The 24,539-nt window shown below is 37.5% G+C and overlaps 5 protein-coding genes, 1 long non-coding RNA gene and 1 other non-coding gene across 7 annotated transcripts in view; 3 read left to right on the top strand and 4 right to left on the bottom strand.

Moving 5' to 3' along the window:
* Nucleotides 1-4,829, bottom strand: part of LOC111434655 (probable plastid-lipid-associated protein 4, chloroplastic) — a 30,786-nt gene extending 25,957 nt beyond the window's left edge. The window contains exon 1 of the mRNA XM_023072122.1: nt 4,815-4,829. The gene's annotated coding sequence lies outside the window, so the exon portion shown is untranslated. The remainder of the gene's footprint in view (nt 1-4,814) is intronic.
* LOC111434651 (polygalacturonase-like) lies at nt 2,851-4,494 on the top strand. The gene is made up of 4 exons (XM_023072119.1): nt 2,851-3,291; nt 3,375-3,664; nt 3,759-3,987; nt 4,227-4,494. Exons 1-4 carry the CDS (start codon nt 2,851-2,853, stop codon nt 4,446-4,448), a joined length of 1,182 nt encoding a protein of 393 aa, XP_022927887.1. The 3' UTR covers nt 4,449-4,494.
* A 1,343-nt stretch (nt 4,830-6,172) lies between the features above and the next one.
* On the bottom strand, nt 6,173-7,181 carry LOC111434635 (putative elongation of fatty acids protein DDB_G0272012). The gene has a single exon (XM_023072100.1). It carries the CDS (start codon nt 7,092-7,094, stop codon nt 6,282-6,284), a length of 813 nt encoding a protein of 270 aa, XP_022927868.1. The 5' UTR covers nt 7,095-7,181; the 3' UTR covers nt 6,173-6,281.
* Nucleotides 7,182-12,096: 4,915 nt separating this feature from the next.
* On the bottom strand, nt 12,097-14,938 carry LOC111434495. The gene is made up of 2 exons (XR_002708957.1): nt 14,789-14,938; nt 12,097-12,470 (listed from the first exon to the last, which is right to left on the bottom strand). It is a non-coding gene; the product is annotated as an uncharacterized LOC111434495 (long non-coding RNA).
* Nucleotides 13,437-14,791, bottom strand: LOC111434494 (elongation of fatty acids protein 3-like). Its single transcript, XM_023071907.1, has one exon. It carries the CDS (start codon nt 14,456-14,458, stop codon nt 13,640-13,642), a length of 819 nt encoding a protein of 272 aa, XP_022927675.1. The 5' UTR covers nt 14,459-14,791; the 3' UTR covers nt 13,437-13,639.
* Nucleotides 14,939-17,165: 2,227 nt separating the features above from the next.
* LOC111434703 lies at nt 17,166-17,361 on the top strand. Its single transcript, XR_002708990.1, has one exon. It is a non-coding gene; the product is annotated as a U2 spliceosomal RNA (small nuclear RNA).
* Nucleotides 17,362-18,451: 1,090 nt separating this feature from the next.
* LOC111434491 (CDK5RAP1-like protein) lies at nt 18,452-23,730 on the top strand. The gene is made up of 3 exons (XM_023071903.1): nt 18,452-18,922; nt 21,118-22,172; nt 23,098-23,730. Exons 1-3 carry the CDS (start codon nt 18,588-18,590, stop codon nt 23,598-23,600), a joined length of 1,893 nt encoding a protein of 630 aa, XP_022927671.1. The 5' UTR covers nt 18,452-18,587; the 3' UTR covers nt 23,601-23,730.
* Nucleotides 23,731-24,539: the final 809 nt, after the last annotated feature.

Here is a 24,539-nt window from a genome sequence, read left to right as displayed (position 1 = left end):
ACAATTTGAGATAGTGTAACGGTTAGAAACTACGACCTTAGGCGATGGTATCATATTTATCCACTTTGAGTACGAGATCTTATGGCTTTATTTTTGTTTTTTCCAAAAGGGTTCATACTAATGGAGATCTTTACTTGTAAATTTATGATCAATCTCTTAATTCCCGTGAAGCATTTCTTTTAAGGGTGTGCGAATTTTTCTCTGACAAATGTGTTTTACAAACCATGAGACTGACGACGACGATACGTAATGGGACAAACAAGTTAGCCGAACCAAATTCAAACTTTTAACACATATCGTTGTCTCTGAAAACTTCGTCTGATTTGTTTGAACCTACATGTATATGGAATTCCAATCATTAAGAACTAATTTTGGAATATCTAAACCCTAAACTCGAATGGATTAAGAACGAGTGTTACCCAATAAATCTTATTAAAAGACACTCGGGTTCTTGTTGGTTAGTGTTCAAAAAGGTTTAGGTCAAGGATGCTTAAATATGGAGTCCAAACAAAGTGAGTAATATACTAAAAAAAGATTTAAAAATGAATATCGATACCAAAATTGTGCACCTTCATTTCCGGTAGCTCAATCATAGAAGTTTCATAATTAAACATGTTTTACTATGAGTAGTTCTATGTTGGATGACATCTAGAAAATTTTCTTAGGATACATGTTAGTGAAGACAAAACATGTTGAAAAAATTTGTGTTGGTTTGTAAGGATAGTCTTCACTCTTAGAAACAAGGAGTAAATAACGTAACCATCTCACAGGAAAATGTCAAGATCATCAAGTGCAGAATCCGAACGAATCCGATTATAGACATGAATCAGAGCAATAAAAATAGCTATAGCTTACAAATAATCATCTTTGTAGTTTAGATTGCATGTTTAGAATCATTCAAGCTTAACGTGGTCGATATTTCTTGTGGAGTAATTTGAATCTCAAACAAGTGTTCTTGACTTGAGCTATTTGATCAAGAAGGTAATTCAAATCTTATTTTTTCGAATGAGTTTAGATGCATAACACTTCTCTACCTACGACTATAGACAAGATTTTAAGTTTCATGGGGTCACTTACGGAATATTTTTAAGTACTCATCCTATTATTATAAACCATTTCCTAGTTCACATGTCGGCAGCGTAGTTTGTCGTACCATTGACTCGCGATCTATTCACTTAATCAACTTTCCAAGAATTGATGCACTTTCCTTTACTTCATATCTCCTTTAATAATAGGGGAAAAAAAATTCTACTTCCGTCAAATGACCCGGCCTCTCCTAGCTCTTCCACTGTTTGGGCTACCTTTCTTGTCTATGCTATGCTCCTCAGCACAAGCCCACCACGCTTTGTGCCTGTGGCGTTTTTGCCAAATGGTCTTGGTCTCTAATTCAATCCTATTTTATTATAATCCTACAAAGAATCAACGATAAAAAGAGGTAACTGTAAATGACCAAGCCCACCGCGAGTAGATATTGTCCTTTTTTGGCTTTCCCTTTCGGCTTTCTCTTACTTCATATCTCCTTTGATAATAGGGAAAAAAATTTCTATTTCCGTCAAATGATCGGGCTCTTCCACTGTTAAGGCTACCTTTCCCGTCTATACTTCATATCTCCTTTGATAATAGGGAGAAAATTTTATATTTTCGTCAAATAATCGAGCTCTTCCACGGTTTGGGCTACCTTTCCCGTCTATACTTCATATCTCCTTTGATAATAGGGGAAAAAATTGCAAGCCTACCACGCTTTGTGCCTGTGGTATAATCCTACAAAGAATCAATGATAAAAAGAGGTAAGTGTAATGGTCCAAACCCATCGCTATCGCTAGCCAATATTGTCTTCTTTAGCCTTTCTCTTTCAAGTTTCCCCTCGAGACTTCATCTGCAAGGGAAAGGTTTCCACACTCTTATAAAGGGTGTTCCATTCTCCTCCCCAACCAATGCGGAATATCACAATAAGTCTCGCTAAAGCTTTTTTTGAAGACTTTCGCTAATTTAAACCTTTATGTGTACCAAAGACCGATGGTGCAGTTTTTCTTGTCCTACATATCGTTTTCCGATAAATGATTATCATTTTTATCATTGTTGTCATTTTGTAAGCATGATATCTTATCATGTACTAATTAATATCATTTGTAATGTGACACCAATTACACCTTGGCTTTACAGCTAGTTTGAATTTAAAGCTAAAACAGTTGTTTACGTCTATATTAATTTACTTAATTATGTCCTATATGAGATTTTATACAAATTTATATCTATAATAATAATAATCTACAAAAATTGCATATACGGTATCCTCATAATCAACAAAAGGATAATTTCCAATCATCTTTAAATTAAGGTTTGATTTTTATTTAAATATACACACATATATAGAAAAGTGGCTCGAGACCGTTCGGTAAGTCACGCCCTCTTGTTGGTACGAAAGACGTTTGGAGGTGAACTCGACCTTTGATTGAATCTATTACCGATAATAGCAACAATGAAGCAAGGTTAAACCGGGGACAAGGATGGAGAAGGTTTATGTAGAGAAGTGGGGTGCAACGGGGATTGAGCTGGAGATGGAAAATGTAATTTATGTCTTCGATTTCGATATCGTTTAGCTAGCGGAGAGAAATTGTTTTGTTAAAACAAAGATTCTCTATTTCATTCCGAACGGATTTCAAACCTATATTAAATAGTTTAAATCAACATTCAGTTGTATTAATTGTTATTATTTGTTTAGAAGTAATTGTAAAGGCAAAATATATAAATTTTTATGTTATTAATATTGCTTGTTGTTTACGCTATTTGCTGGTCGTGTCCATATTTTAAGTCCCAACAATGTCTTCATTGAACACAAACATTACAACAATGGCCATTCCAAGAACCTCTCTTGTTCTTTTCCTTGTGTCTATGTTTCTCCACTCAACATTCGCTGCTTCATCCTCATCGTACAACGTCGTTAGTTTTGGAGCCAAACCCAACAATCAATCCGACTCAACGCAAGCATTTCAAGCTGCATGGGCTAAAGCATGTGCCTCCACGAAATCAGCTTCAATTTATGTCCCGCGAGGAAGATATTACCTTCGTAGCGTAACATTTAATGGACCTTGCAAGAATAATGCTATCTCGATGCGTATTGATGGCAGCTTGGTAGCTCCCTCGGACTTTCGAGTTATTGGTAACTTAGTAGCTTGGATTATGTTTAGACATGTCGACGGAGTTACTATCTCGGGTGGGATTCTTGATGGTCAAGGAACTGGCTTATGGGCTTGTAAGAACTCGACAAAAGCTTGTCCAAATGGGGCCACGGTACGTGCAAATTTATATGAATTCTCTCATCATAATATATTGCTAATTGCTTCTTTTGAGTATTTGCTCGATCATTTGTGCAGACACTTGAATTCTCCAACTCAAAAAATATAGCGATTACTGGATTAACATCGCTCAATAGCCAAATGTTCCACGTAGTTGTTAATGATTGTCAAAATCTCAAAATCAAGGGACTTAAAATCATAGCTTCTGGCGATAGTCCCAACACTGATGGAATTCATGTAGAACAATCCTCTAATGTGACGATACTAAACTCTCACATAGGCACCGGGGATGATTGTATATCCATCGGTCCGGGAACTTCTGATATGTGGATTGAGAATATTGTTTGTAAGCCAGGTCATGGAATAAGGTACGTGTAATTATTGTACTATATAAATCATTTGAATATGAACCAGAGAAATGAAATTTTTTATACATTTTCGTTCGTTTGAATGGTTTTGAAGCATTGGAAGTCTCGGAAAGAACCTTGAAGAGGCTGGGGTCCAAAACATAACCGTGAAAAAGGCTTTATTTTCACACACTCAAAACGGGGTGAGAATCAAGACATGGGGCAAACCGAGCAATGGATTTGCTACTAACATTCTCTTCCAAAAGATTATAATGGACAATGTCAAGAATCCAATCATTATTGATCAAAATTATTGTCCAAACCACAAAGATTGCTCGACCCAGGTATGGACTTTTTATTAATTATCATGCACGTTCTCATTTTAGTACTTTACACGAGGAAAATAGCTAGAGATGTTCGTACGTTGAGTTAGGTTAAGTCGGGTCGGGTCAAGTTCATATATTTTTTTAGATTTATAAGTATTTGAACCCACCAAATAAGTTCATAATGCAACTCAAACCGTACGAATTGAACTGGGTTGATCGAGTTTTTTAACAGGTTTCTCATTCTTCATTTGAAACAGGCTTCTGGGGTTCAAATCAGCAACGTGACATACCAAGACATTCATGGAACATCGGCCACTCAAATTGCAGTCAAGTTCGATTGTAGTCCAACGAACCCATGTGTTCAAATAAGGTTGGAAGACATAAACCTTACTTCTAGGAAGAACCAAACAGCCCAAGCTGTATGTAGCCACGTAGAAGGGATTGCCACAGGTCTTGTCGAGCCCACTAGTTGCTTCTAAGGAAAGCATATGGAACAACTTGATGGATTTGTATTCATAGCCTTTGTCTTTGGCAACAAAATATTTATGTAATATTAAGATAATTTAACACTAAATAGGCATGGTAAATAGTTAATAATTGTTGTAAAAAGGTTTTATTTTATGCTTTTATTTATAAAATTCATTTTTTTTTATTGAATAGTTTAAATTCTCGAGATAAATAAAATATTAAAGCTATGAACAGTGCATATTGTTGATATAGACAGTAACTGGCAATCCTCTTAGATGTGTTGTCGATCCATTCATGTATCTTACCTATACTCAGGCATCACTTGGCCACCAGCTTCCGCCATGATTTATTCTCGAACTACATCATAATGAGAGAGGCTCTGCTTTGATACCATGCTTCGAGATTTTGACTAGGATTTATAATTCAAATTCGTCACCTGTGTTGTTTGCGAGAGTAAAGACTACCCCACGTCACTCACTTGCATAACTACGTGTCGCTCAAATATAAGAGAGATACATTGTTTTAACTCTGGATTATCATGCACCCAAAATTGGCATGAATGAAACTGGGTTCTTTTTTAATGTGGCATGAATTGCAATATCTAGTTTATATTGCATGATCGATGTCTTGGTTCATATCACACTTTTTCATAAACCTTGACCTACGTATATAGTTATAGTAATATTATAAAACACGTGATGAACAGCCAAAAAGTAAGTGTTAATCATACAACACAATAATTTGATCTATGTTACTCGTAGGCATGCCAACAATGAATCCAGCTCAATTTGGTAGGCATGCCAACAATGAATCCAGCTCAATTTGGTGCTCATAAGCTCAACTTAGCTAATCATTCCTACGTTCAGCTCAACTAGAATTGAATTTCGCTGTGATATTCCAACATTCAGAAAATGTAGTATAGAGACTATACATCGAGTCAACATAACTTAACTATCCTAAAATCAATACTGTATCGTACTAAATATTATTAGTTGTCCAAAATAGTAGTTATTACTGACCTTATGATTTGAATTACATTAGAAATGGTTTCGGGACGACTCAAAATGGTCAAAACAAGTCAAAAAAATCAATTAAAGTCAAACCAAGTCAAGGAAACGTAGTCAAGATTTATTCTGCACAACCTTACATCGACACAACTTTCTATCTAATCTTCTGCACAGCCTTATCGATAGCTTGGACCAACTCTGATCCTAACAGTTCAAATGTCCCGACCTCATTCCCAATATATGAGGGACTTACATTGTTTCTCATACAACGCCTCAAATAGTATCATGCCAATAGTAGCTTAAAAGTTATTGTTATAGACAAATTTCACGAGGGGTAAATTGAAATACCAATTGCCTGAGAAGTCCTACACACATGCACGATCTAGTGTTTGACTTAAAACGTTTTGTGGGTAAAACCCAGTTCTAAAATCTAACCAAGATTTCTGTTTTGACTATAAAAAAAAAAACATGTTTACACAATTCATATTCAGATGTATTGTACGATTATGATTTTGTGCATATATGTCTGACCCAATTAGATATATGGTTCATGAGATGCACATAATAATGACTTCTAGAAAAATCGTAGACTCAGGTAGCTACAAGTCCGAATATGAAGAGTATAAGATAAATTTTACTCACCAACTCATTAATTCAATGTCATAAAAACAAAAAAACATAAAAAAGAAACAAATTTATTCAATCTCTTAAAGCTTTGAGTAAATATGTATATTTAGCATCAAAGAACATCACCCTTCACCACCATGCAATATTAGTTGAACATATTAATTAATTAATCACTAATCAAATATCTTGAATGTTCATATCATCGCATCATCAAGCCAATTTTTTAGCCGCCGTCTTGCCGCCGTAGTTCTTAGCATGAAAATCAGAGAACAAAGCCAGCAGTGTCGAATAAAATGCAACATTGAAGCACCAGCCCCACACGCCAGCGCAGCCTGAGCCCTTATCAGTGGCATGAAAATAAAGCATCAAAGCCAACACTACAAAGCTGAACTGAAACTGCACGATTTGACACTCCGTCACGATCCTCTTCCATCTCGGGCGCACCCCGAGTGCACACGACAAGTAATACGTGTACATGAGCACGTGAACCGACGAGTTCGTGACGAGAACCAATGGGAACAAAGACTGCGACGAATGCAGCCATAGGTAACACATGATCACTACGGTGGCGTGGTGATAGACGTGAAGGAATGTCAAGCGTTTGATCGAGCCGCTGAGTATGATTAAGAATGTGTCGATGAACTCGACGATCTTCGAGAGGTAGAAGATATAGGCCCAGAAGAAGAGCGGCCCTCGTGATGGGGTGTTGGGTGGGAGGCAAAGAATGTAGTGAACGTGAGGGGCGTGGGAGAACGTTGCAAGTGTGCAGCCAAGGGCCATTGTGAAGGAGAGGGCGAGGAGGATGAGATTATGAACGACGGAGATTCGCTTGAGAATGTCCGAGCGGAGGTTGGGGACGGTGAGGTTGGAGAGAAGGAAGGTAAGCGAGAGGTACAAGAGGACGGTGATGGTGAGGAAAAGTGGGGATGAGCCTAGAGTTTGACCCCGAGACCACGAGAAGTTGAGGATATTCGGGTGATCGACCAACCAGTAATGGAGATCGTTGAAAATATTGAGACTCATTCTCGAATCACGCACACAACACAACAACACACAACAACAAAGAGGAATTGTTGTGATCTCTAGCTCTCTATTGTTTGAGAAAAAATTTGAGAGCAATGGGAAAGATTCAAGGGGTTTAAATTAGAGATGGGAAGGTGGGTTGTTGTGCTAGTTGTGTGTGAGCTTATGGGCTAGTCCTATTAGTAATAGCGGGAAAGATGTCGGTCTCAGTTTCTGTTGAGAATTGTTGGAAGAAAAATTCCGCTAATTAAGAGGTTAATCATGGGTTTATAAGTAAGAAATACATCTTCATTGGTACGGGACCTTTTGGGAAAACAAAAAGTAAAACCACGAGAGCTTATGCTCAAAGTGGGCAATATCATACCATTGAGAAGAGTCGTGATTCCTAACATAATATTAGAGTCATGCCCTTAATTTAGTCATGTCAATAGAATCCTCAAATGTGGAACAAATGGTGTACTTTATTCGACAGCTCTAGAGAAGGAGTCGAGTTTCGATTAAGGGGAGGTTGTTCGAGGGCTTCAAGTATCAAACAAAGAGTGTATTTTGTTCAAGGACTCGAGAAAATGAGTCAAGCCTCAATTAAGGGGAGGTTGTTTGAGGGTTCCATAGACCTTAAGGGAGATTCTATAGTGTACTTTTGTTCGAGAGGAGTCCCACATGGGTTTATAAGTAAGAAACACATCTCAATTACTACGAGACTCTTTTAGAAAACAAAAAATAAAGTCACGAGCGTTTATGATAAAAGTAGACAATATGATACTATTAAAGAGAGTCGTAGTTCCTAACCGTTCAAACCATTACATCTCTCCATATTTATTAAACAAACTATTCATTTTGGCTATTGACCATCCCCCTTCTCTAAATTCCCTGTCTGAATTGGGCGGCAGCATTATTTATAAGTCATGCACAACAAAAGAGAAGACATCACTGCAACAAAATGATATCTATCGAAAGTAGGGATAAGAGAGGATGGGTAGCAGCTGCCAGTGTGGTTGGGGAAGTGGTGCACTTTGATGGCTACAATTAATATGAAAGAGATAGCGCTTAGAGGGCGTAAGGGCTGCAATGCCAATATAGAATGCCCAAACTTTAATACCCTAATTATATCCATTCAATGTCATCTCTCAAATTGTCATTTTTCTTTGGCCTTAGATCTTTCTTTTTGGGATGTCTTTGTCGTTTGAGGTTTCTTGAACTCAATGTTCATGATTGTGGGTTACTCGGAAAAAGCGATATGGATATTGTTTACTCGTATTGAAGTTTTTTTAAAAAAAAATTAGATATCTGTGGAGATTCAGACGATCCATACGAGTGGAGCTGTAAATCTCTTTTTTAAATGGAGAAACGAAGGTAAAAGAAACCCATATAGAGTATGTCTTAGGATACATTAGTATTTAATGTAAAGCATGCCCGAGCCCAATCTATTTTAGAGTGTGAACCCTCGAAAACCCTATTTCTCTTCTATAAATGGGAAAGAAGGATATAATGTAAACCTTATTTATAGCACACTTCTCATAAAACCCAAGGTGAGTTAGACATTGAAGTACGTATGGCTAAGTGTCATGGTCATGCTTATCCAAGACGTGTTGTCCATGGCTGCATGCTCATTCCAAACTCTTTTACTTGCTTTCATGTTAGATAAGATCTTTACTATTTTTGTTGTGTCAATACTGGGTGTGTCAGTCACCAAAATCATGTCTACACTCGTTCGCGCTAAAATGCCCCTAAATGTATTGTACAATATGTGATTAGTCGTCAATTCTTACTACTTCGAGTAATGACTGAGATCAAAATTTAATACAAAATAATTAAAAAAATATATCAGTAATTATTTGAATAAATTTCGACAAAAATAGTCTATCGAACATGTGGAAATGGTTGCTAATAAACACAATATCGATAGTAGTAGAAATTAGTTGGTAATCGATGTATAAATGGTCTGTTATTTATAGAAATGATCTATCGTGATGGACCCAACAAATTGTTGTCGTGTTCGCAAATTCATTTGAAATATTTTTAAATACGACAACTAATTTTTTCACTTGTTATAACTATTATTTAATTTATTAGTTACGTTATCCTAAACTATCCGATGAAAAATAATTTCAAGTTAGCCATCATTTTCAAAACTAAATCAAATTTAATTTTTAAACACGAGAGTGTATGAGTTACTCAACAATCGAATCAATCAATTTAAATTCAAAATATAATTATACAAAAATAAAATTCAAATAAAATTATAATGAAATTACATGTTTTTGAAAGATTAGAGATATTTTTTATCCTGCAAACTCTGACAACCTTTTTTATGTCAAAGACTAGAAGAAACATCGTTTTTTTTTCGTTCTTTTTCTCTTTTGTTCGTGTACAACAATTTTTACCGTACAAGCTTCGACTGTGCCTGCCTCCATTTTTAGAGGAGCTGTCACGTACGGTTTTAAAGCCAAGCATTTCTAGTAATGGGACGGGTCGGATGTTGGCATTTCATTTTCTAAGGCTTCTAGCAAAAGTCACTTTCTACATATCTTAAGCTTCTCAATGCTGCATTCAAAGCCATACTCTTACAGTTGAACAACTTATCTTCTTCATCACTTTGAGTATATTCATTGAACCTTGCTCGAGAATTGATCGGAGGGTCTCTTGATAATAGCTATAGGAATGAATAAATTACAAGTTCGGTCTCTAAATTTTTAGATTTGAGTTTAATAGGTCTCTAAACTTTTAAAAAAAAATTGATAAATATCGAAACTTTCAATTTTGGGTGTAGTAGATGAACTTTAAAAAATGTTAAATAAGTTCCTGAATTTTCATTGTTATATTAAATCTCAGATATATTCATCCGTTCTTAAAAAAATATATCAAATAGGTTAAAGACGTATTAGACACAAAATTAAAAATTTATGATATTGTTAGAAGTAGAATTGAAAGTATAGAGATTTGTTATATAATTATAAAGTTTTAAAAACTATTGGTAAGCTACACGATCTATTAAATATTTTCATTTAAAGGTTCGAGGCTTATTTGACACAAATTTTTTAAAGTACAAGAAAAATAAACGAAGAGCTTCAAAAACCAAATATAAACTATTAATAAACAACTTTTGTCTTCGAAGAACGAAATTCATGGCGCGTTTGCTAGAGTGAATATCAATTTTTGAAGTCAATAGATACTACTAAATAATTAAAAGGAAGTGGACAATTGGCGACATCTTGTCGGTATAGGTGTTAACTTTCATTTCTTTTAAGCCTTTCTTAGTTCTAGACCATCAGGCTCCAAATTCAGATTCCGAATCTTGATCTAAATCCTGGGTATGGACGTTACAAATGGTATCAGAGGAGTGTCTCTCTCAGTGATGTGTTTCAAGAACAAACCAAAGCAAAAACGAATGGACATGTGACACCTAAATAAAAGAATAGTACATAAATGAACTGAAACAGCATCTGAATAAAAGTGATCCTAATGATGAAATGACTAAGAAAGACGATAAGATGTGGTTTGAGGACAAACCAAAGGGCATGTGACACTTGAGTTCAGTCAAAAATATTTTTAAAATTAATAATAAATTCATGCTGATTGAGTTCAAATAAGTTGATAATTCAATGTAAATTATACAATTGGGTTAAATTGTTACAACCCGACTCTAACATAGTTCAAGTGATCAAACATCTACCGTTCCTTTCATAAACCAGAAGTTCAAATCCGCTTTACCTTATGTGCTAGGTAACAGTTCTACAAAACGACTTCAACTATACAGAGCGAAGGGCGTTTTCAACGAGCAATAAAGGTCTATATTTTAAAGGTAGGAAATAAGTCCCAAAATATGTTGAACAATCAAAGTTGTTCCATTCCCCTAAACAAAAAGGAACTCACCCAATCCTAACTGAATCATAAAGTATCAATTAATATCAACTGTGCAAGAATTTAATTTTCCTTTTCTTTTTTTTTTCAGTATGTGTTTGTTAGTAGGTATTAATGATCCAATTTAACACGACCATTATTCATTCTAGGGAGCTTAGACCTCATGAATGTTCTATCTCTCTTCTTTTAAAACTTTCTTTCTAAAATCTCTCTCCCCCGTTTTCTAAAATCTTCTCTTGAAATCGAGACCCAAAGTTTATGTTCACGTTACCCGATCACAGGCAACGTAACTCGAAGTAGATTTGACCCACTCAGTGCTGAGAGTGGGTGCCACACAATCGCCAAATCCGCTACCTAGAAACCATGATTGTGACCATTTGTATTCTATTTTTCGGTTAAATTGTAAATTTAATCTCTACCAAAGGCAAAACCAAGAAAACTAGTTCATCATAATCGAAGTTTTATAAAATCAATTTGTATATGTAGTAAGAGTACATAATCAAGTATGAATGAATCGAAGGAAATAATTGTATGGTTCGTGATTCATTTTATAGTAAAGTATGAAAGGATTGTATGGTTCATGATTTATATATTGAATGATAAATATATACTATGCATTACATATTCATATAACGTCGATCATGTACAAAAACATCAAACTTCATATTCCTTATGGTCTAAACAAAGTTTAATAATTTCAAAGTATATAAGGGAGATAATATATCAGATCTATGATTTATTGGTCTTCTATTGATTCAACTTGCGATGTAAATGGTGATATCAAAATCTTGGACGGAATGGTAACTCGAAACTCATTCCTCCTTATATGACTGAGAAATAATGGTGAAAACACGACCAATAGACATACCTTGCTTATTCTGACCTTTTGTTTTGTTCATTCATATATAAACACGTATTGCTAATATGCATATATACGACACCTAATTAGACCTCAAATGAAATAGGGTCAAATTAGACTAACTCAATAATTGTCCCCCAAGTAAGTCATCGAGGACGATAACGAATTTAAGTGGGGGAGAATGTTATAACAATACTATGAAAAGGGTAGGTTGTGACCCTCTCACGTCACGTCGAGCTTTCTATGATCAAAAACACAAAATTAGGGTGACTGCAATTTGAATTATAGAGCACAAACAAAAACCAACAACCAATTCGTTCATTACTATTAAAGATATACCCCAATTTCTTGGATTTGGTCGGAAATAGAGACAATCGAAGGTCGTTCCTAAATTATGAACCCTAGATTTGTGGGTATAACCTGAATTCATGACTTAAAGAATAGTCGTCTAACCCTGCTACATTTTAAAGAACGGATAGGCCGAAGGGATTATCCCTCTAGCAGCTTTGAATGCAAAACAAGTGGACAACACAAGTGAAATACTTCGAATGCAAAATAAGAGCCTTCAACGGTTTTGAGATAGAAGAAGAGCTCTATGTTGTTAACCCCTTGCATCTTAGCCATTCAATGGTTAGAGGCGTATCATCTCAAAGTTCCTACGAACCGTGGTGTGGTGTTGATAATCATGATCAGTCCTAGAGTTCAAGAACGGGGTGTGACACTTTTAAATTCTACACACAATCATCAACATGGGAGTTCTCAATCTAGCATAGCTAAACGATTAAAAGAATAAAAGGTCGAATCGTTGAACAAAAAAGAAAGAAAGATATCATCTTCGTTAGAGATCAAATCATGCCACAAAAGCTTCTCTAGTAAACTCAGTTGTCATAACTTCCTTTAGGGATTCTCTCTAAATTTAAGTAAGATGCATCGTTTAAACCTAATATGGTCTTTCCTTACATTAAGTTACGAGCTAAGTGTCAAAAATTAAAGGTGAGATCCCACATCGGTTAGGGAGGAGAATGAAACATTCTCTATAAAGAGTGTGGAAACCTCTCTCTAGTAGACGCACTTTAAAAACTTTGAGAGAAAGCCCGAAAAGGAAAGCCTAAAGAAGACAATATCTGTTAGTGGTGGGCTTAGCAAACAAGATAAACTCCTTGGCATAAACCTTCCAAAGTTACCAACACAAACAAGGCTAAACTCCTTGGCATAGCAGACTAGACCTTCCAAAGTTACCAAGTAATTTGACAAATCACACCACTGCATCACCTCGCCCCGCCCCGCCCCGCCCCAAAAACAAAAAACAAAAAAACAAGCAAGAACTGAATTTCTAAATCAGGCATATCAGGGGAGATTCCTGTTTCCAAAATCAAACATACTCCACAATCGATTATCTAACAATAAAACCTACCCTCCTAACTTCAATCATCAATGTTATCTTGGAAAGGATCACATAAGTGCAATTTGAGATATCAATAATGATACTCTTTTGCTCTGCAAGTTGATTACAGAAAGTTCTTAGCATCTACCAGCATAGCATAGCTCTAGTGTACTTCACTTTTATTTTAAGCATAGAATTGGAACATAATCATATAACTTATGGCAACAAGTCAGTGTAGTTAAAACTAACATTGTTTGGACATGATATCCATTGAAGAATGTCAAATCAAAGATTTGAAATTTCTCTATAGTCGCTACAGCAGTACAGAGCCTAGCTAGGATTTCACAAAAGAAAAGAAACAAAATGCAAAGTTCAGAACAATGAGTTATCATCCATAATTGTAAGGATTTTATTCTAAAATAAACAGAAAAACTACAGCAATCATATGGTTTTGGTCTCCATTCTCTTCTTTCTATTGGCAGCATAACTTTTCAAATGGAAATTGATGAAAAGAGCCAAAAGAGAGGCATTGAAAACAGCATTAAAGCACCAACCCCGAATGCCAGAGCAACCGCCACCAGATCCTCCAAAATGCTCATATAACATTTGACCAGAAATCACAAAACTAAAGATAAACTGTAAGATTTGGCAATCAGTGACCAACCTCTTCCATCTGGGTCGAATCCCAAAGGTGCATAGGAAGTAGTACCCATACATTATCACGTGCACTACCGCATTGGTCAAGAGAGCTATGGGGAACAGTGATTGGGAAGTGTGAAGCCAGAGATAACACATGATCAAAACCGTCGAATGGTGGTAAACATGGAGAAACGTGAGGCGTTGAAACGACCCAGTAAGGATAATCAAGAGGGTGTCGACGAATTCAAGAATCTTGGATAGGTAGAAGACATAAGCCCAGAAGAAGAGAGGTCCAACTGGTGGGGTGCGAGGTGGGAAGCAGATAAGCCAGTGGAGATGAGGCACATGGTAAATGGAAGAAAGGGCGCATCCAAGGGCCATTATGAAGGAGAGACTGAGAAGAACAAAGTTGTGTAGGGCTGAGATTGGCTTGAGAAAGTGAGGGGAAATGGAAGGGAGGGGAATGTGGGAGAGGAGCAAGGTGAGGAATAGGTAAGAAAAAACAGTGAGGATTAGGAACAGAGGCGTGGAGCCGAATGTTTGACCTTGGATCCATTCGAAATCGAGGATAATAGGATGATTCACAAGCCAATATCGAAGATCTGGGAGAATTTGATTCATGTTGTTCTTGTAGAGACGAAAAGGAGTGATTCACAAGTGATAAACTATCGGATTTTGAAGCGATAACGCATCGATAGAGACTTGTTCTTCGTTGATTTATAAGAAAACGAAAATGGAAAGTGCCATCATAAGAAACAAATCTTCAAATAATTGTTTAGTTAAGCAAGAAATTACCTAACTGGAAAATAAACTAACATTTAGGTCCTGAAACATAGAAAATTGTCCAAGAACTCCAAGATTATGCCCGGGGAAAGGCGATGGAGCTCGAATGTAGTTCAATGGAGAAAAATGAAAGGCATTAATGGAGCTAACGAAAGTAGAACAATGTACCTGGAACCCTAGAAATCGAAGAAAGGCGAAATCCGGTGGAGATCGAGGTCTCGATGTCTATAAATGAAAAATCACCGTCCGCCAGTATGTGGATGAGATTGTAAACAGAGGAGAGAGCTCGAGGAAGAAGACGACAATGGAGATGAAAGAACAAAATAAAAAAATTAGGAAATAAAAATAACAAGCTAATATAAATATTTATAAAATTTTTAATAGATAAAAAAAATTATTATTAAAACCTTTTAAATAATACTCTTACGCCTTTTAAAAACTCTAATAAATATAAGGATGATAAAAGTATTTTATTTCAAAAATATTTTTAAATTTTTAATAGTGTGTGAGAAATATTATTAAATTTTAAAAAAAATTATAAATTTTTCAATTTTTACAAATATAAAATATCGTTTATGATTTAAAAAATATCTATCAAATTTAAAAAATAATATTAACATCTTATATCTTTATAAAAAAAATTTAAAAATAATTTTACCATTAATATATGAACGAAATTATTTTTTAACCAGACTTTTTTTTTAATTCACGCATATTTTTTAAATAAATTATTAATAATTTTCATGCCGTAAATAAGAGTATTTTCTTTATAAAAAAAATGGAAACATATTATTGAAATTTCATTTTTAAAACTTTACCCCAAATACAAAATTGAAGAATATTTATTAATTTAATAAAAATTAATAATAATAATATAAAGTAGGGTTAATTTATTATCACTTATTTTTGAAAGAGGACATGTATGGTCAATTTTTTAAATTAATTATTGTAGTAATTATTTATGTATATAATTTTATTAAATTAATTAAAATTTAATTGATTAAAATTATTTTAATAATTTCACCTGTAACAATGAAATACCTAAAAACAACAATTAAATTATTCGTTAAGAAATTGCAAAACTAAACAAAAAATATTATTTATCTCTACGAAATTTTGATAGTATTTTCGTGTAATATCAATACCAAATACAATTATTTTTTTATTCACACAAATTTTATTTTTAAATATTTTATTCTCAAATATTTCTAATCAAAAGACCTATAAAAGTCATGGCTTGCATTATCATCGCCACGGTGGTCAACCATTCTGGCTTGACTAACGGTCGAATTCGTGATCTTGAATCCATTGTGGTCAATCTCTTGGGCTTACTTGATCTTGAACAAATTGTTTTTTTTTTTATCGAGTTATCTTGCAGCTAAAATAGTCAATCAACCTTAAAATCTTTGTGGTCGATCTCGACCAACAAATGTTTGTTAGTCTCGAAGAATGTGTTAATCAGCTTCCATTTGAATTATGTTCGTTTAGGTTTTGGTTCTTTCTTTTCCATATTCCTGCTCGTTCTTTAAATAAAGTATACAGATCTTTCATATAAAATTTTATGTTTCTCCAAATAAAAGGTAATGTACAGTGAGATCTCACATTGGTTGGAAAGGAGAACGAAACACCCTTCATAAGGGTGAGGAAACCTCTCTCTAGCCGGGTTTTGAAAACCTCGAGGGGAAGCCCAAAGGGTCATGTCCAAAGAAAACAATACCGGTTAGCGGTGGGCTTAGACCATTACATGTATCGTGTAAGAACCAATTGTGTGCGTTAAGTAGAATATGTTGTTTAATGTGTGCTAACTCGATGTCGTGAACTCACACTAGTTGGCTTGGACTTCGAGGAACAAATTCAGTCCAGCACCAAGAATAAATAAGCGACTTCGACTTAAGCTAATCAAGTAAGTGACCTTACTATTGACTTGATTGAATGAAATATGAATGACACGTACTCTATGACCCTCCATATGCCGTATTTTATGATTGTTTGGACTTATGTTATGATATGACTATGTGATGATGCGTTATGACTTATGGTATGATATGTCATGCGTCATACCCTCACTAAGAAGACAAGTAGGTTGTAACCTCCACACGTTGACGGACAAGGTGGCAACTCTCAAGTAGCGCCTATTTAGCAACGTGAGGGCCAAGACAAATAAGTATCATGATGCGATCGAGGAGGACGGTGCATCATCCAACACAGCAAGAAAAGTGTGTATTAAAGTCAAGTTGTGACATAAGCAACACTCGAGAGAAAGCGATATGAGCGTCTAAGACAAGCTTAGAAGGGGTCAAGTAGAGTCCCGAGCTAGTTGAGATTTTGAAATTTAAAGTCGAAGAGTATTTTTATTATTTAGTTTTTTTTTTTTTTTTTTTTAATTCCTCCCTTGAATAAAATTTAAAAATAATTAAAACGCAGTAACAAACTAAGGAGGCCAAGAAAGGAACGTATCATGTACGTCCGTCCCACATCGGTCAAGTTCTGAAAGAGCGCAGAACATCTCAATATAAAAATAGCCATTAGACCCATCGTTCAGTTCATACCTTTCTCGGCCTTTTGGCTAAGATCAAGTGTAGTATCTGTTCTTATCAGTTTAATATCTGATACGTGGGCCATCGGCCCACATGATATTAAATTAATTTTTCATGGGGGAAGGCCCACCAAAGTAGCTTGCTACTTGGGCCTTCGAGCGTCGCCTTTGCCTTGCACTATTGCATGGGCCTGGCGCACCCCACTGAGCCCAGTTCAACAAATGTTTTTCTTAATTTTTTTTTATTTGAAAATTTAATAAATTATTTAAGAGAAAAAAAAGAGTGTAAAATTAGAAGGAATTTTATTTATTCATAAATTTAGCTATTTGAATATTTAAAGCTAAAAAAAATAAAAATAAAAATAGAAATGAATTCTCAAATTACGGAGGGGAATCAAAGGGTTGGTGTAGAAGAAATTTATTCTTAGCACGTTTCAAAACAAAACAAAAAGAGAAAGTTCGAGGACAAACTTCTCCTCAAGGATGGTCGATTTAGGATAGATCCAATCTATATCCAATTTTCTATTCACTCGTGGGATCTGCGCGGTTTGGGGGACCACCCCGGCTCCTCTCTTCTCGAGAATCTATACCCCTTATCAGTATATGGACAGATATCTCTTGAGCATAGGTTTAGGTTCGGCCTCAATGGGAAAATAAAATGGAAACGCATCATCACAGACCAACAATATTTGCTAGTGGTGCACTTGAGCCCTTGCAAGTGGTATAAGAGCTAGACACCTGAAACTTCTTCTTAGCGCATTTTCAAAACTTTGCTCAAAAGAGAGAGTCCAAAAAGGACAAACTTCTCTTACCATACGCGTTTTAAAATTTTTGAGAGAAACCCCAAAGAGAATAATATTTGCTAGTGGTGGGCTTGAGACGTTACAAGTGGTATAAGAGCCAGACATCGGGTGATATGCCAGCAGGAGGCTGAGCCTCGAAGGGGGTGGTCAAGAGACGGTGTGCCAACAAGGATACTGGGGCGCAAAAGGGATGGATTGGGGGTCCCACGTCAATGGAAGAATGAGTGGTGAATTGTGAGATTTTACCTCGATCCGAGAGGATAAGGAAGTATTAGTGTAGAAACTTATCTCTAGCAAATGCGTTTTAAAAACTTGAGGAGAAGCCGAAAGGAAAAACACAAAGAGGATCATATTTATTAGTAGTAAACTTAGGATACCCGACCAAAAAATATATTCTAACCATTTGAATTTTGGTAAAAAATAAAAATAATAATCGATTTTTTTATTTTAAATTTTGAGTTGAATTATTTTTGCACTGGACCAAATTAGATGGGTTATGTAACAACGCCATTTTACCAAATTCCCTAATTTGCCTCTCAATCCAATGGAGGCTCTAAACCTCTACAATGGACGATCGAAGAACATCATCGATTAACTCCGCCAGGTCTCTTCCCATCCACACTCCCAAATGGGCCTTCACGTTCTCATATCCCCTCCTTTCTCTTCCTCCACATCCATAATCTTCAAACCCACTTCTTCCGCCTCGCTTCTCTTCAAATTTGGCTATGCTTTATCCAAATCTCCTTCCTCCACCACAACCTATCTCCGACCTTCTTCACTCAAATATGTTGCTTCTCCTCCAACTTCAATTCCGCTTTCTGGGTATTTCTCTCGGAGAACTCGTAGGTTTCATGGTGGGTTCATTGCAGCTACTGCGGCACCTGGGTCTGTCCAAAAATCCGAGGAATTGAGGCCTTCCGTTTCGCCTGACCAATCTTGGGTCCAGAGACAAAATGGGATTGAGTAAGACTCTCAACTTCCTTGCAGATGTTTGCTTGTGTTTCTTACTTTTCTCTTGCAATTGGAAAGTGATATGGATATGTGTGTGTGTGTGTGTTTGTATGGAAGGCTTAGAGGTTTTGTGTCAAAGCATTATGTTGGTACAGGATGAAATTTGGAGTTGGATGAGCTACTCGAGTGCAATTGAAGGGTCGGATCATTATTTTCAGTGTCTATTATTTCTAAGTTTTTAAGGTGTTACCATGTTACTATATAACTTGTGGCTTGAATTTCATGTACAAATTTAGACTTCTTAGGTACTAAGTTGTGAGATCCCACCTCGGTTGGGGAGGAGAGTGAAGTATTTTTTATAAGGGTGTGGAAACCTCCCTTTAGCAGACGTGTTTTAGAAACCTTGAGGGGAAGCTCAAAAGAGAAAGCCCAAAGAGTGGACTGTTACAAATGGTATCAGAGCTAGACATCGGGCGATGTGCCAGCGAGGAGCTAAGCCTCAAAGGGGGGGTGGGACACAAGGCGGTGTGTCAGCAAGGACGCTGGGTCCCGAAGGGGGATGGATTGGGAGTCCCACAACAGTTGGAGAAAGGAATGAATGTCAGCGAGGACGTTAGGCTCTGAAGGGGGGTGGATTGTGAGATCCCACATCGGTTGGGGAGGAGAACGAAGCATTCTTTATAAGGGTGTGGAAACCTCCCTCTAGCAGACATGTTTTAAAAACCTTAAGGGGAAGCCTGAAAGAGAAAGTCCAAAGAGGACAATATCTGCTAGCGGTGGGCTTGGACGGTTACAAATGGTATCAGACATTGGGCGATGTGCCAGCGAGGAGCTAAGCCTCGAAGGGGGGTGGGACACAAGGCGGTGTGTCAGCAAGGCCGCTGGGACCCGAAGGGGGAGTGGATTGAGGGTCCCACAACAGTTGGAGAAGGGAATGAGTGCCAACGAGGACGTTAGGCTCCGAAGGGGGTTGGATTGTGAGATCCCACATCGGTTGGGGAGGAGAACGAAGCGTTCTTTATAAGGATGTGGAACTTCTCCCTAGCATACGCATTTTAAAACCTTGAGGGGAAGCCCGGAAGGGAAAGCCCGAAGAGGACAATATTTGCTAGCCTAACAAGAAACCAACCCCTCATTCTTGAACAAAACAACAAAAAAGAACAAGAGAAAAAGAACCAAGAAAAAACTGAGCCTGCAAAGCTCTATAAACTCTTCAAAATAATGTAAACAATCTCTTAAATGAGGCAATAGAGGGAGGACAAAGGAATTCACTATCCTTGCGATGAACCTTAGATAACCCGAGCTCAATTCGGGAACCAAGGAACATTTATTGTCATGCCCTCAAGGTCACATAACAAGATCAAGAGCCAAAAAGTTGTGAGAAGCTTTACTTTCTCGTGTTCAAAAACATGGTGAGCTCGACTCGGGATGACCAAGAGAGAGATAAAGCTTTCTTACTCAACCGTTTTCAAGTAGATCTTAAGGAAAAACTTAGCATTAAGAAAACTATAGGTTCATTCACAAGAGTTCAAGATTGAGTTGAAGTGGAGTTTAACTCGAGTTTCATTTTAATGCGAGTAACATTTCCAAATACCTATATTACTAAGAAGCCGGGATACGTATAGGAGACATAGATACAATACGACCCGGACATAATAACACACTAATTTTTAAAACTATGGGATACAGCGTGACAACGCGCATGCCAAAGGACCCTAGCCTTTTGAAGCATCGAGGATTGAATTAACGCGGTCGGTTTCTTTGTAATATCCTCTTATGTTTATTGAAAAGAAAAGGAAAAAGGGCTTCTCTTGGTGTGCTCCTCATAAAGCTTCAAAGACTATGAATTCTGTTTGACGACGTTTATGCAGGCACGGGTGGACCCTTTGGTTTTATCGTATGAAGGTTTTATGTAGTAAACATTCGTTCGTTTTATCGTTCGAAAGAATTTGAAGTGTTTATTTATTTTGGAGGTCTTGGAACCGTATGCGTTGCAGTCTTAAACTCGGGCTCTCTAGCTCGGGACTTTTGTATTTACTCCCCCTTTTTAACCAATGACATGCCTCTTGTGAGTATTGTTTTGTAATCTCTTTTGGCTTTGACGACTGTGGGCAGCCGTCGTTTTTCTCTATTTCCATCTCGAGTAATATAGTATTGAGAATTATGTCCGAAATCTGAACGTTTCTTTTGTTTTTATCCTTAACCAGACCCTTAACAGGTTCCGAAGTGCCTTTACGAGGTCGTATTTACCATGAAACTTACGGGTGTCAAATGAATATTAACGATATGGAGGTTGTTCTATCAATCATGAAAAATGCTGGATATAGCGAAACTGTCGACGTTCCAGAGACGGCGGAGGTCATTTTTATCAACACTTGTGCAATCAGGGACAACGCCGAACAGAAGGTGTGGCAGAGACTTAATTACTTTTGGTTTCTGAAGAGGGAATGGAAAAGTAATGTTGCCATCGGAAGGTCGCAGTCTCGACACCCTCCGAAAGTAGTCGTTTTGGGGTGCATGGCGGAGAGGTTGAAAGATAAGATACTAGACGCAGACAAGATGGTCGATGTAGTTTGTGGACCTGATGCTTACCGAGATCTACCACGATTATTGGATGAAGTAGATTATGGTCAAAAGGGTATCAACACACTTCTTTCCCTTGAAGAAACGTATGCAGACATAAGTCCCGTACGAATATCGAAAAATTCTGTCACTGCGTTTGTATCCGTGATGAGAGGTTGCAACAATATGTGTTCGTTCTGCATTGTTCCTTTCACTCGGGGCAGAGAACGGTCACGTCCTGTTGAATCAATTGTGTCTGAGGTCAGGGAACTTTATAGAGAAGGTGTGAAAGAAGTAACTCTTCTGGGCCAGAATGTTAACAGCTATAACGATACCATCGATAATACTGATGTCGAACCGGGGACTAACTGGAAACTCAGTGATGGATTTTCGACCATAGCGAAGGTAAAGAAGATGGGTTTGCGTTTTTCTGATCTTTTAGATCGTCTTTCCACAGAATTTCCTGAGATGAGGTTTCGATACACATCTCCACATCCTAAAGACTTTCCCGACGAATTCCTTTATTTGATGCGAGACAAACACAACATTTGCAAAAGCATCCATTTACCTGCTCAGAGCGGGAATAGCACGGTTCTCGAAAGAATGCGTCGGGGGTATACACGAGAGGTCTACTTGGATCTTGTGCACAAGATTCGATCGATCATTCCCGACGTGGGAATAACTAGTGATTTCATTTGTGGTAAGTGGCCTTTTGAACATCTAGTATTTTGTATTAGATATTGGTTATTATGCACTTGGTACTTTGGTATGCCATCAAGTTGTTAGTCTTATAAGCCCCGATGACTGCCTAGCTAATAGCTAATACTAGTTGTTGGTCTTATAAGTCCACCGCTAGTAGATATTGTCTTTTTTGGGCTTTCCTTTCTGGGTTTCTCCTCAAAGTTTATAAAACGCGTCTGCTAGGGAGAGGTTTCCACACACTTATAAAGAATGCTTCGTTCTCCTCCTCAACCGATGTGGGATCTCACAATCCCCACCCCCTTTTGGGGCCCAGCGTCCTTGCTGGCACACCGCCTCGTGTTCACCTCCTTTCGGAGCTCAGCCTCCTCACTGGCACATCGCCAAGAGTCTGGCTTTGATATCATTTGTAACGGCCTAAGCCCACCGCTAGTAGATACTGTCCTCTTTTGGCTTTCCCTTCCGGACTTCCCCTCAAGGTTTTTAAAATGCGTCTGCTAGGGAGAGGTTTCCACACCCTTATAAAGAATGCTTCGTTCTTCTCCCCAATTGATGTACAATCTCACAATCCACCCCCATTTGAGGCCCAACGTCCTTGCTGGCACACTACCTCTTGTTTACCCTCCTTCGGGGCTCAACCTCCTCGCTGGCACATCGCCCGGTGTTTGACTTTGATACCATTCATAATTGCCCAAGCACACCGTTAATAAATATTGTCCTCTTTTGGCTTTTCTTTTCGGGTTTTCCTTCAAGATTTTTAAAACGCGTCTGCTAGAGAGAGGTTTCCACACCCTTATAAAGAATGTCAAATACCTGGTTTGATACTGTCACAGAGTTTACTGGGTTTGATGCATATCATATTCAATTTTGTCAGCAATGTAGCGGTATTACTCTCCTTATACATCATTCCTCATTCCAATTTACAGGTTTCTGTGGCGAGACCGAAGAAGAACATGCCGACACTCTAAGTCTGATTAACGAAGTCGGGTACGACATGGCTTACATGTTTGCATATAGCATGAGGGAAAAAACTCATGCACATCGAAACTATGTCGATGACGTTCCAGAGGACGTGAAACAGAGAAGACTCACCGAACTCATCGAAACGTTTCGAAACAGTACAGGACAGTGTTATGATATGCAAATTGGTAGTATCCAATTGGTTCTTGTTGAAGGACCAAACAAGAGAGCCCCAGAGACGGAGATGATCGGCAAGAGTGACCGAGGTCATAGAGTTTCGTTTGTTAATGTAGCTGTTCCACATCGAGATGGCGATTACGATGGACAACGGAAAGTGGCAATTGGTGACTTTGTTGAAGTTCGTATATCGAAATCGACACGAGCATCGTTGTTCGGAGAGGCACTTGCTGTTACAAAACTAAGCTCATTTTACAACAGTATGGATGAATCAATTGCCTGTGTGAGCTGAAGTTGTAATGAATTTTGATCATTTTGATTTGTGATGAAATGTTTAATACACTTGGGGTACTTTATGTATTAGTTTCATTGCACGTTTTTTTCTCTGTTCAAAGTGTAAAAATGTCATTGAATCTTGGCTATAGCTGTCTTATGTTCTCAAACACTTGTGAGTTACTAAGATTGTGCTCGGTCAGATCGGTTTGTAGGTTGATATCTTTTTGGTTGAGTTAGATTTTTTAAAATAATTTTTAAAAAATTACTCAACAATCGAATCCGACCCTAAGATAGAGAGTTGAATTGAGTTAAAAACTTTATTCAAGTTGTCTTGTGTACGTCTTAAATGTGAGATTCTACATCGGTTGGGAGGAGAACGAACCATTCTTTATAAGGGTGTGAAAACCTCTCTCTAGTAAAGAAAGTCGGAAAGGAAAAGCTCAAAGAGGACAATATTTAAGGACAATATTTACTAGAGATGGGTTTGAGCCATTACAAATGGTATCAGAGCCAGATATGGGGCAATGTGCTAGCAAGGAGGTTGAGCCTTGAAAGGGGTGGACACGAGGCGGTGTGCCAACAAGGACGCTAGGCCTCGAAAGGGGTGGATTGGGGGGTCTCACATTGATTAGAGAAGGGAACAAGTGCCAGCAGGTGAACACGAGGCGGGCGGTATATCAACAAGGACATTAGGCGGGAGGTGAGCTTGAGCCATTACAAATGGTATTAGAGTCATATACGAGGCGATGTGCTAATGAGGAGGCTGAGTCTCGAAGGGGGTGGACACGAGGCAATGTCCCAACAAGGACGTTAGGCTCCAAAAAGGGATGGATTAGGGGGTCCCACATAAATTGGAGAAGGGAACGAGTGCCAGCAAGTGGACACGAGGCGGATGGTGCGTCAACAAGGACACTAAGCTTTGAAAGAGGGTGGATTAGGGGGTCCCACATCGATT

This window comes from Cucurbita moschata, unplaced genomic scaffold (genome assembly GCF_002738365.1).
Source record: "Cucurbita moschata cultivar Rifu unplaced genomic scaffold, Cmos_1.0 Cmo_Scf00045, whole genome shotgun sequence".
NCBI classification, from domain to species: Eukaryota; Viridiplantae; Streptophyta; class Magnoliopsida; order Cucurbitales; family Cucurbitaceae; genus Cucurbita; species Cucurbita moschata.
This window is presented reverse-complemented; position numbering and strand designations above follow the sequence as displayed.

Coding starts and splice junctions, on each gene's coding strand:
- LOC111434651 (XM_023072119.1), top strand. CDS start 2,851: ATGGCCATTCCAAGAACCTCTCTTGTTCTTTTCCTTGTGTCTATGTTT. Junction 3,665..3,758: donor AAGCCAGGTCATGGAATAAG/GTACGTGTAATT, acceptor ATGGTTTTGAAG/CATTGGAAGTCTCGGAAAGA. Junction 3,988..4,226: donor ACAAAGATTGCTCGACCCAG/GTATGGACTTTT, acceptor CATTTGAAACAG/GCTTCTGGGGTTCAAATCAG.
- LOC111434635 (XM_023072100.1), bottom strand. CDS start 7,094: ATGAGTCTCAATATTTTCAACGATCTCCATTACTGGTTGGTCGATCAC.
- LOC111434494 (XM_023071907.1), bottom strand. CDS start 14,458: ATGAATCAAATTCTCCCAGATCTTCGATATTGGCTTGTGAATCATCCT.
- LOC111434491 (XM_023071903.1), top strand. CDS start 18,588: ATGGGCCTTCACGTTCTCATATCCCCTCCTTTCTCTTCCTCCACATCC. Junction 18,923..21,117: donor CAGAGACAAAATGGGATTGA/GTAAGACTCTCA, acceptor ATCCTTAACCAG/ACCCTTAACAGGTTCCGAAG. Junction 22,173..23,097: donor AACTAGTGATTTCATTTGTG/GTAAGTGGCCTT, acceptor TCCAATTTACAG/GTTTCTGTGGCGAGACCGAA.